This window comes from Triturus cristatus, chromosome 10 (genome assembly GCF_964204655.1).
Source record: "Triturus cristatus chromosome 10, aTriCri1.1, whole genome shotgun sequence".
In the NCBI taxonomy this organism is placed as follows: domain Eukaryota; kingdom Metazoa; phylum Chordata; class Amphibia; order Caudata; family Salamandridae; genus Triturus; species Triturus cristatus.
In genome coordinates, this window is record NC_140593.1 from 344622569 (window position 1) to 344635223 (window position 12655).

Here is a 12655-nt window from a genome sequence, read left to right on the forward strand (position 1 = left end):
CTGTGCTTTAAATTGTTGTGAGAATGTTATTGTGCTTTTTACTTTGAAATTGTTGTTACTGATTGCACTTAACATGCGCTTCTCTGGGGATTGCCTGCGGCGTGTGCCTTAGCTACCAGGGTTTTAAAAGGGAGTCTTGCGGAGCTGTACTTTGACCTAACCAGAATGGACTTAGTAACCTGGTGGGGATCCCCGCCTCCCAAATCAATGACCCAATACCTGATAGTTTGCAATTGTACACATTTGTCATTCAACTGGGATGGGGCCTGCGTATCATCAGTATATTAATAATAGCTGAAGTCATAGGATGATATGCACAAGTGGCTTAACATAATCATCCAGCATGGTGTCTAAATAGGGAAACAGAAAAAACAGGACTGCTGGGTGACGTGTTAGGTATTTATACAAGACAACAGAGAAGTGCTAAAATGTTTGTTACATTTAAAAATGTAGCATTTCCTGGGCATGATTTGCCATCATTACATGAGGACTGTGACAAAGAAGGATGGTACAAAGCAGGTATAACTTTGTTTACTTTGTTTTCTTATAAAAATTAATTAATTGTTTGATAAATTGTCTACAAAGCCACCTGCACACAAACATCCCTTCACTGTCCAATTTGCTTCCCTACTCATTATACATAGGAGAAAAAATGTAAAATGTATAATTAACCTTAAATAGATTTGAATGCAAGCAGATAGTGTGGAGGAAGGATGTTGGACATGTGCATTTCTTTCCTTGTGTTCTTGAACTAACTGATTCACTAATTCCCCCCCCCCCCCCAACCTTCTAACCCCATTGATGGTGACATTTATTTGTGGTAGTAAAAGCTTAATGTAATTCTTGGTGATAAGGATACTCTGTTGCAACAGTGTCTGAATATGCTTAACAGCGGAGTATCCTTACCACTAAGAATGTGGTTCACCCGCCAAATTTAATTGCAGGTGGATCTAAGGTTTAATGACGGCAGAGACTACACCATCTCTGCCATGATTAATTGCCTCTGACAGACATAAGGGCTATTGGAGAGGGACCTGTCATTCTGCCCACCAAATTTAGATGGGCACAGTTACAGGTCAGTTTTCACTACTCATCACCGTCAGGAAAACCTGTGCGGTAAGGGGCAGTGAAAACTGTTAATTGCTCCTCCCGCCATGGTAGAGGACTCCAACGGCGAGGAGAGCTTTGCATTTTTTTTCCAAAAAGAAATCCTCTTACGGGATTTTCTTTTTTAATAAGAAAAGGAAACTGTTTGGTATAGGGCTCCGTCACGCTGATGGAGCCCTGCACCAAACAGAAAAATGAATTGAAAGGAACCACTGTGATGGCAGTTCCTGCCAAAGCACTATAAATGACCACCAGCCTGGCAGTCATTTATAAATTTGGCCAGTGGTCTCTCCACCAGGGAGTCGGAGTCATTTACTCCATTGCCTTGGCGGAACAAGTGGCCGCTCTTCCAAAATTAAATCGGCCCTTAAGCCATCAATGAGAGATTAGCGTAATTTGTACTTAACGTTTTCTTAGAGGTTGTCTCAGAAGGCTGATTTAATGTAAATACTGATTTAAATGTGCACATCAAGAGTAACATAATGTATCAGTTTTGTTTTTCTTTCTTCAGTTTGCAGAGTGGTGTTTAGACTATGGAGCACATGGTTGTCGAATTCCTGATCGGCCATATTCTCTCTTTGAAGGTAAACCGCCTTACGCTTAACAAACTACTGTTATATTGTAATGCATTTTTACTGAAGACTATGCTAAGAACTAAATACTTGCTAGATTCAAATTGCTCATCGTGGCAGTTTAGATTCCATATGCATTCTTGTGAGCTCTCTATGATTTATTTTATGGACCAGAGCTCTGAAGACAGATAAAGCTGTACATAGACTGACTTAAAAATGTGTGAATTATCATTATCTTATGCCCATTAGGTGTGGTCCTGCTGACCACAGCTCTTTTTACCACTTACTGTAACTCATATAGAGACATAATGTAATAATGTAAGGCTTCTGCACATGTACCCGTTTATTAGTCATGACTTGCAAAATACCAGAGGCCAAGCTCTTCCCTAGGCTGCCCAGGTAGGTGCTCTTGTCTAAAAAGTATCACATGGATTCCTTTTCCATTCCATGAAACCATACATCATCATGCACAGAGTATTCTGTACTCATCCTAAACATAGATGCTACACATTGTCTCCCTACACACAAAATTCAACACTAATAACATACCGCAGTCCACAACTATTCACCCATTTTGACTTGTGTTAAGCTTCGACCTGAACCTCCCTCTGTGTGTGCAGTGCTGATGCCTGCATGCTTGCCCGTTTGACCTTTTGCCAAGTTCTTGTCTTTAAGCACAGTGAAGTTACCTGACCTTATCGTCGGGCTCCGGGTCCTGCTGTCTGTGGTTCTTCAATCTTGCTATCTCTCTGGTCACTGTTTGTGGTTCTTCACACTGCTCCTCACCGCTCGTCATCGTGCTTGGTTTGCTGCAGCTGTCAGAGGTTTCCATTGAGACAATTTGTGGCAGCTGAGGAGTCTGCAGGTTGCAAGGCTGATGGTCTGAGCTCCGTGTTTTGGCTCTCCATTTATTCCCCCTCCTGTAGTGGATGGGTGCATACAGGTGTGCCTCACTATTGAGCCAACCCCCCTGAGGAGCCAGGGACTCAGGTGTGCGGCAGGGTGTATTGTCTGCATCGGGGCACCGTGCTGCAGTGAGGTGACTGATGAGGAGAACCTTCTGTTAGGTGTGTGGTAAAACATCTCAAACGTCCATTTTGAAGTCTTCAATAATATCAACAGGGTCAGCTAGAAGAAAAAAGATGTGACTCGGCTGGAGTGATATACAGTAGCAGGCCAGTGTCTGCGGCATCAGCGAGCACAATATGACTGAGACGAAGAAACTGGACGACCACCTAGTGTTTATTTTATTTATTTGAGATATTTGTGTAGCCTGTGGGAATAGGTAATATCTGAGCAGAAAAATGAGCGAATTGTAGGCAATATTCAGAGGGCCCAGCTTTGTTAAACTGTGATAAGCTATGTAGCCTTGTGTAACAAGCCTGTCACCCTTATAAAGAGCATGTGCAGAGGTAAGCAGGCTGAAGGAGAAGCTGAGAGAAATTTCCTTCCAAAAGTTGTCCACCTGTTGTTCAAGATACGTTTCAGGATAATGCCAATAATACAGTGTTATCCTCTTCCTCCTCCTGTCCATTTGTTTTGGTGCCTCCCATGCCTCTAGATCTGTCAATGCGCAATTTACAGCCCAGGCTATCTTCTTCATTACTCACAATGTAGACAAGGCAATCCTGTCTGTCTAGTTTCTCCTTGTTAGGAGGGTACATAGAGATACCGAATGGATGGAGTCATACATATTAAACTGGGAATGGAGGGCTCAGCAGTGAACAGAAGGGGGGGCTTGAGGGTTTCCAGGGTCCTCCTAAAGGGCAAGGGAGGTCACATCAATACCAAGTGCAAAGACAAGGACTAGGACAAGGTCTGGGTCAAGAAACAACTTAATTGCTCTATTTGGAGAATAGCATCAATGCTGAACGTTTTGTTCCTTTTGAAAGAAACGTTCCATGGTATTATGGAACCAATTGTTCTGAGTAACGATGCACTAAAGACACACACACCTGTTCGCTTAGATCAGTAGACCAGGAACTAAAAGCAATAATTGTTGAGTGCCCGCCATTGTAAGGCCAATTACAAGTGCAGTCATAGGCACAGAGTTAAAGGGTAATTGTTAGACCTGGCATCATTGGCATGGGTTTCCGCTGTATTTTTGCCTTTGCCTCCTGTATTTTTACCATGTGATGGATTTCGTTTTGCTGGTCTAGATGCTTTGGGCACTTTGCAATTAGTGTTCAGTGCCAAAGTGCAAGTGCTCTTCCAGAAATGGGATTTCTGGTTAGCTAGGGCTTGCGCCTAAGCCAGGCAGAAACCACCACTCTAGTCAGGGCAGGGGAGTTACACGCTGAAGATAACCCTCTGCTCACCCCCTTGGTAGCTTAGCACGAACAGTCAGGCTTACCCCAGAGGCAATATGTAAAGCGTTTGCGCAACACACTAGGCACATCACAAAAGAAACTCCACACAAGGTTATATAAAAATAGCCTTTGTATTACTCAGAAAACACATCAGAGCATAATCACAAATGTGCACTGTGCCACCTGGCACTAGGTAACACTTTACAGGGGATTATATACAGGACAGGGCCAATCGGGCCACTATCAGAACCATGAGAACAGGTAAGTAATAAAACAACCTTTAACCACAGGTATAGGCACCTAGCATAAACATAAACACATTATGCATCATCACAATAGGCATAAACCACATTATGCATAATCACAATAGGCATAAACCACATTATGCATCATCACCTTAGGCATAAACGGTCACTGGCAGTGCATCAGACCCATAACACATCATGCCCTTCTTAGGCATAATCACAACTGCACCTAGCGCAAAGCAGGGGGGCATGAACATCACCCCATGACACAGTATAGCTTAGTATGTCAATACCTCTGGGTGCCAAAGCACCATCACTACACATCATTAGTGGGTCCGGTACCAGTACTTCTGACCCTAGAATGGCAGTGTCTCTCCACTCTACGTGGAGTATAGGGATCTCCGTTCCCCCTCTAACATGAGACCTCCAAACTGGGATGCCCCTGACGTTGCAGCTGCCCGCAATCCGGCGGCGTAGCTGTGACAGAAATCCGGCACCAACAGTTGCTAGCAGGCCCCCTTCACCGGGGCTTTTCCTGCGTGTGTCAGACTACAACAGCTGCCCACGCATGTGTGGTGCAGCTATAGACCCCCGTAGTCTTCCTCGCCGCTGTGCTGCACTTCCAAAGCCTTCTATGGTATCTCGGACAGAAGCTCGTGCCTCAGGCTGCCCCCTCTCCTGCACTGACTCCAAATGGCAATGTCCCCCACCTTACAGTGACCGAATCCATACTCAGCGGCCGCTGAAAGGCACGAGGAGGGGCAGCGGCGGCCAGGTAACGTGGTCGCCGTGCCAACCCAGCTCACCTCTGCGGGGACAACCAGAAATGCGGGCAGGCCACTGAAGGATTTCGGTCGGACTCTGCAGACATCCTGGGCAACACGCGGAGCGCTCCTTTCCCTCACTGAATTCCTGCCCACAATCAGGTTCCTACGATGCCTGACTTCCTCTCCGGCCTCCACGCTCTGCTGCATGGTTGGCTACCCTTTACTAGTCGGCCCTGCCCACAACCAGGCAACGGGCGCCTGACTTCCTGGTTGCGTTGGCTGCTGCTTTCGCTACAAGCCCCGTTGGAGCCCCCGTCTTGTGAAATAACAGAAAAACCAAGAGACGCTGATCACGCGCTCTGGGTCTGCGGCACAGCACTGAGGGGCACAGCAGGGGTAGGGTGCTCCTCACGCTCCAGGGCGGTGCATCCAGCCCAGCCCTCACCACACTCCTGGATTGTAGGTTGCACAGGGCAGCGCTGGCACAAAGGGGTGCAAAACACAGGAGCAGTCCTCTCCTCCAGCCCCAAAGTCACACAGGGCAGAGCTGGGCCCAGGCAGGCCAGCTCACAGGGCCCTCCAGCAAAGGGGCAGTCCTTCGTGGCAGTTCCTCCTGGGGCCCAGCAGTCCTCTTCGCCCAGATCCAAGCAGGTTAAAAAAACATGGGGTCACAGCTCCAATACTTATACTGCCTGTGTCCTTTGTTCTCCCCCTGGCACAGGGCTCAGTGTCCGGTCCAAACCAGTTCTGGCGGGCACTCCAACATTTTTTTACAGTTGACAACAGTCCTCATTGACAGAGTAGGTCCTGGCCCCCGACACACCACAGTGGGGCGGAGCCAGCATTGTAAAAGGCAGGCACAGACCTATTCAGGGTCAGGCGCTCCTCCTCTCACTACTCCAAATGCAGATCTGCCTATTCGGCCTAACGCTGACTCACCCAGCCCCTCTGGAGCCACTGAACCTCACCAGCCCCTGTCACTCCGGAGCCAGACATGCAACACACATCAGGCAGGCACAAAGACACATAGCACACAGAAATGCCCACTTCTAAAAGTGGCCTTTTTAAAATAGTGATAATAAATCTGCGCACACCATTACGCAGCATTTATTACCACTATTCCAAACATACCAAACTTGATCCCGCTAATCCTCTCATATCAGGAATTACCACTGACACACATATCAGGGAATCCCCAATGCATTCTTATGAGAGGGCAGCCTCACAGTAGTGAGAAACCAAAATGGCTGTTTGTCACTACCAGGACATGGCATACAATTAAGGCACATGTCCTACATTTTACCTACAATGCACCCTGCCCATAGGGCTAGCTCTGGCCTACCTTAGGGGTGACTGATATGTAGTAAAAGGGGAGTCACAGACGTGGCACCCACTTTATATGCCACGTCACAGCGGCAGTAAGCTACGCAGGCCCTGCAATGTCAGAGGCCTGAGACAGGTTTGAAAGGCTACTTTGGTGGGTGGCGCAAGCAGCGCTGCAAGCCCACCATTAGGATTTAATTTACTGGCCCTGGGTATATGAAATACCACTTTACAAGGGACTGACAGGAAAATAAATACGCCAAACAGGTGTAGACCAATTTTACCATGTTTACCACAGAGAGCACACGCACTTTACACTGGACAGCAGTGGTAAATTGCCCAGAGTCCTAAAGCCACCAACACCAGGTCAGAAAAAATACTAGCAGGAAGGCAAAAAGTTCAGGGATGACCCTGCAAAAAGGGCCAAGTCCAACATGCTCCCTTTGTAAATTGTTGTTATGGATTGGTGATTCCATGATTGGCATATTTGATTTACTAGTCAGTCCCTAGTACCGTGCACTGTGTGTGTCCAGGGCCTGTAAATCAAATTCTGCTTTTAGGCTTGCAGCACTAATTGTGCCACTTACACAAGCAGCCTTGCAACAAGGTCTCAGGCCTGCCATTGTAGTGCCTTTGTGCAGTCTAGTACTGCCATATCGACCTGGTAAGTGCGCCCACTTGCCAGGCCCTAACCTTCCCTTTTCTTATATGTGAGTCACCCCTAAGGTAGGCCCAAGGTACCCCTGTGGGCAGAGTGCTGTGTATGTGAAAAGTAGGACCTGCCGTGATGTGTGTGGCATGTCCTGATAGTGAAATACTGCCAATTTAGTTTTTCACTATTGTAAGGCTATCTGTCTCATAGGATGAATGGGGAGTTTACTCATAACATCTTGTGAGTATTACTGCCCATGGGAACAAGATAGGAAAATAAAGTTTGATATGTCTGAACTCAGAATGTTAAGATTCATCTTTTAGTGAGGGTTACTTTTACATTCTGGGTTTGAAAATACCACTTTTAGAAAGTAGGTACTTTCTTGCCTAACCATCCAGTGTGCCGCTACTAGGTTGTGTATTGACTGTCTGGCTTTGGTGGCCATCAGGTGGACTCATGATGCTAGTTGCAACAAAGGCTGCACAAAGTGTAGAACCACTAAAAACAGTCTGTGTATAACTCCAAGAGGTCACAGTTAGATTACATAGGAATATAGCCCCCCTGTATACTCTTATTATGCTGAATGTTTACGTGGGGTTGGGGGATAATCAACACAACATGAACCAATTGTTTTTGTTTGATGTCGATGTAAGTGCAACTTGTACTCTGTTTTCCAATATGCCAGAAATTTTTATTGGGATTTTAAAACCGGGCTCAGCGCATCCAGCGAGGACATTGCACTGGCTCAAACGTTGGCTGTGTTCCAAAACTCCCATGCTCTTTTTTAAAAATGTGTATCAACTTGTCTCTTGCAACAAATACAAAAATGTGTGTCAGACGGTAGTCTTATCTGCTTAAATGGTTGCTATTTTTTGACTCCCCAGCATCTCACATATTTTCCCAAGGTCATCAAAGCGGGTCCATAGATTTTATTTTTACCCAACCATGGTATTTCACTTGTGTCCAAAGATTTCATGTTGAAAAGATCATGGTAAGTGATCACTGGCCTCTTAGGAGCAGGACTAAACATAACATTTTGTAAGCGTAGGCAAGTGTTATCACTATTCCTCACCTATCCAAGGAGGTTAACAACCAGGATCGATGAGCAGCACCTTGCACTATTATCTTAGACTCAAAGGGAAATTAATCTGGAATCTTAGGTAATTGTTAAGGACGAAATCCTGTATAAGTACACAGAGTTAATTGTAAGGGTAGTAAACTGTTTGAAAACAGAGTTAAAGAAGAGCCCTGTTAGGTTGAGGTCGAGCAAAGCGGTTTTACAAAGAAGTGGTATATATTAACAGCCACTGCCTTAGCCTAAAAAATAGCTGAGGAAACTGAGACGTCATGAGGGAAATAGGAAAGTAAGAAAGTTCAAATTCTACCATGCAATAAACGCAGACTACACTACAGGGAATAAAAGAATTAAGGTATCTTATTATAGGTCTAACTGGTAGGAAATGTTAAGAGTGCTTGCATCAAAGGACATGTGTGGGTTCTGGGGATTAGTCCTTAAAGGCAGAAGGGCAGATAGGAGCGCTCCATCATTTATGGTTACAGAACAATGCTGGGTCAAATTTCTGAGTAGCCTATGTAAGGGCACCCAGGATGAAAGCAAGTAAGATTGAAAAACAATAGTTGAAATATACATTCTGGATTACCTGTCTGCTAGGTCACTGAAAAAGATAATGTCATCAGTCAACTTAACATGCACTCCTGGCCCTGATGATTTGCCTACTATTATAATTAAAAACAACACAGAGCGGTGAACAAGAGTATTCGAGATTGTGTTTTTTTTAAAACACATACAAAGCTTCCCATGTAGCTGGAATGGTGCAATAATTAACCACATTCTAAAGAAAGATAATCCGTCTCATCCACAAAATTAGCAATTGATTAGTTTGATAGATATTCAAGGGAAAATATATTCCATACCTCATTCCAATCGAGCAGGGTGGATTTAGAGAGGGCCAGACAAGGATTGATCTTGTTTTAGCCTCTGGGCTATGGTCCAGAAAGAAATTGAAACCAGAGGAAACGTTTCATTCTTCTTTGTGGCTTTTTGCTGGGCATTTGATTTAGTAAATCGACCAACCCTGTGGCATAATTTAGAATGTATGAAGGTAAAGATTTTAAAGGAGCTACACATGGACACCTGGGCAAGAGTGGTATTAATTAAAGATGGTTCCCTGTCATCTGAAATCCAAATAGGCAATGGGCTTCGGCAAGGGTGCATTTAGCATCAAGGGTGTTTGCCCTTTACCTTGCAGATCTCCCAGTACCTCTACAGAATGTTTAGTCTTTTTCACCCAAAATCCTAAAATGGGGGGAGCATGTCCCTTATTTATTGTACACAGATGCTATTGCTCTACTAGATATGACTCAAGTAGGTCTCTAAAGTACACTAACAGTGTTTAGCGATTATTGCAGTGCAAATCAACTTGTAATTTTAACATGGACAAAAACTAAAATTGTAGCGTTTGGGTGAAAAAGTTACCCTTTACATGGTCTATTGGTGCACAGGTGGCTGATGAGGTTATATCTTAAAAAATACCTGCCATGACCTTTTACACTAAACTATCATAGAAATTGCACTTAAACTCTTCTAATGAAATTTAAAAGGGACTTTGGGGGTCCGTCTTTAAAACCATTGTTTATAGCTCACAATGCGATGGTTCCTCCTCAAATGCTGTACGGCACAGAAGTATTGTGCCTAGTTACAAATATTGACTTGGTGAAGGCAGAAGGCTGTTGCTTCAAAAAACTATTAGGACTCCCTAAATGTTCACCGGTCCAAGCTATTAGGATGGAAGTCAATGTAGAATCATGGAATTGTACTATAAAAATTGTGTTTGTTTTTGACATAAACAGTTAGAATTCCCACTTAGTCGAAAGTTATTGTGCGAACAAAATTATGGCCAGTGAATTAAGGTGGGCAAAGGCTTTCAGGGACCATCTTAGGCGGATTGCAAAGTACCTCAAACTGGAGAACTATTACATTGAGAACTTTTCATTGCAATTTAGGAAGGAATTAAATGCTTGAGGTCAGACAGAATCAAGGGCAAAAGATTTTGGTAATTTGTTTCCGAAAATATCAATGGTTCACCTGAGACCCTCATGGGAGAATTTAACAACCTTTCCATATTTTACGGAGTTCCCCAATCCAGCAATGTGCAATGCCATATTAAAATTACTTTATCTGCTCTATTCCCTTAGATTGGGGAGGGAGGATTCGCTGTTCAAATAAAGTTGGAATCTGTAGCAGTAGCCTTAGGGTGTGTTGCTCACCTGTGAACATTTTGGGTGTTCATTTAAATTTTTTGGTATTTCGGCGTAAGTTATTAAAACCGGTTTTATTGAAATATGGGATTAACGGAGGGGGAGAAGCTATAAGATTTTTATTCTAGATGCGACATGTGCAGTTGGTAGTGTTTTAATGGCTGCACCCACAGAGAAAGCGTTCTTTTAATTCTTTTGGATGTATATCCAATAATTATATTTGCAAATCAATTTTCTCCGTTTTTTTAGGTAATATATCTTTAAAAGGCTATAGTCTAAATAAATTATTTTTATCTTTCTGTCACAACTATTCACCATAACACACAACAGCTCTCACTATAAACCTAACTACGGTAATACACATAGGATTCACCTCAAAAGAAAATCCTGCAAATTTACAGTGACAATCTGAATATCTGGGGCTTCCTCCACCATCTCCATTGCCAACTCCAACATTTGACCCTGTTCAGAAGGGTGCCTAAACACTCTACCAAACAACTTTCCATGAATATCAGGCTTTTCCTCTCTTCATGCACTACAGCGCCTGATTATGAACCCTACAAATAGATCTTCTAATATGTCAAAATAAAAATGCTCCGGTGTCACCATCACATATGAGTCTTAGGTCACTATGTCACTATAATGGTGTCAACACTCACCAAAGTAAATAAATAAAAAAACATACAAGGCACCTTTAGATAGCAGAGGTAGAAAAATAGCGGTCCACCTAGCCTAACATATGTGTAAAACTTCCAACCCTGAGCAACACTTAGATTCTCCACATATTCTATCATTCCACAGAGAGTAATACACACTTATATTAAACACTAATGCCACACATAACGTATACTGTACACTTGCTGTAAGACTATATAACGAATAGCCACAGACTTATTGTAAAGTGGCACTGCACAAACTGCAAAATGTCCATTGAGCTTTCTGAAAGGTACAAATGTATAACATTCCGGGTTTGTGTAATGTTGCGGCCATTCGTGCATTACACAGTTTACTGTTACTAGGATCGGTGGTGCTGTAGACAAATATGTAAATTATATATTTTTTCATGCTTCTGACATCCTATACAGGGTTAGTATTGTTTTAGTCAATAAATCAGTCCAATTAATTAAACTTTATGCAAATTGCGTTTAACACAAAACAAAATCCAGTGTCTATAATTGCTTTTATTTAATTATTAACTGATATGGAGAGCATTACTATAAGTAAAACCATTAATCTTAACATACCTTTTGTTTGATTTGATTTTTTATTTGTTATGTAGGCATGGCTGGAACAATTCACTTCTTATCCGACATGTTGATGCCTGAGTCTTCCCGGTTTCCAGCGTTTGAACTTTGACTGTGTACCAAAAGGAGAAACACAATATCCATACACGGGAAAGGATAAAGAATCTTACCGACGCGAAGAGCTCAATGAGACTTAATGGCTCCCTAACACAACTATCTTTCAGAAATAATTGATTTCTCTTATGACCACAAGTTAAAGGAGAATGAAAGAAAGATGCACAATTTGTCAGCTGGATGAGGCCAAGGGGCCTATACAGAAATGTTAAAGTTTCCTTTAAAGGGGTTTAATTATTTTGTTTCAGTGGTTGCATGTTTCTCCTACTAAGATGTTTTTGGTTAAGAAAATGTTATTTCGTTAAGTCACTATCTTTACATAAAGCATCACCATATTGATGATATTTTTTTATGTGGAGGGGATTTCATTTTATATAACAAAAGCCTACAGTGCGATCTGGTAAAATTGATTGATAGGTCTGAATCAAACCTATGTTTGCCAACTATATGGTGTAGCCCAAGTGTTCTAGGCAGTGGCCAACACATTTGCATTCTGCTTAGTGTTTCAATTTGGTTCCCTTTGTTTTACTGGATTTCTGAAAATCACAATAAAATGTCTTACAAAATTAAATATATTCGCTTTATTTATATGATTTTTGACATTATCTAGGCAGATTAATCTGGGAAGACTGATGATGTGCGTGAAAAATACAATGAAACACTTTATTTTCAATTATGTTAATCTTGTAAATTGCAGTTACTTTTCTTGTTGATCTTTCCAGCATCTAACAGGTTTAATTTCCTATAACTCAGTCTGTCACCCCAGAACATAAAAACATTATTCACATCAGTACTTACCTAATCTATGTGGGGAACTACATAAGAACATTTAAGTCTCTATAAAGTTTATTAGTGGTATTGCATTTTACATATTTTTTAAACCAATATCTTTGTTTTGTTGAATTTCTGCTATGGGTATGAAACTCCATTCCTGTTTTGAGATAGTTTTCGGAACAGGCTTCATGGGCATCATATCAGTGTACAGACGTTTTGATAGAGTACACATTGATACTTAGATGCTATGTTCACAAAACACAGTGATA

At 42.6% G+C, this 12655-nt stretch overlaps 1 protein-coding gene across 1 annotated transcript in view; it reads left to right on the plus strand.

The window, feature by feature from the left end:
• The window catches only part of LANCL2 (LanC like glutathione S-transferase 2), a 293571-nt gene extending 281388 nt beyond the window's left edge, over positions 1-12183 (plus strand). The window contains exons 8-9 of the mRNA XM_085631554.1: positions 1619-1691; positions 11534-12183. Of these exons, the coding sequence (XP_085487680.1) occupies positions 1619-1691; positions 11534-11610 (150 nt within the window). The 3' untranslated portion in view covers positions 11611-12183. The remainder of the gene's footprint in view (positions 1-1618; positions 1692-11533) is intronic.
• The last annotated feature ends 472 nt before the right edge of the window (positions 12184-12655 follow it).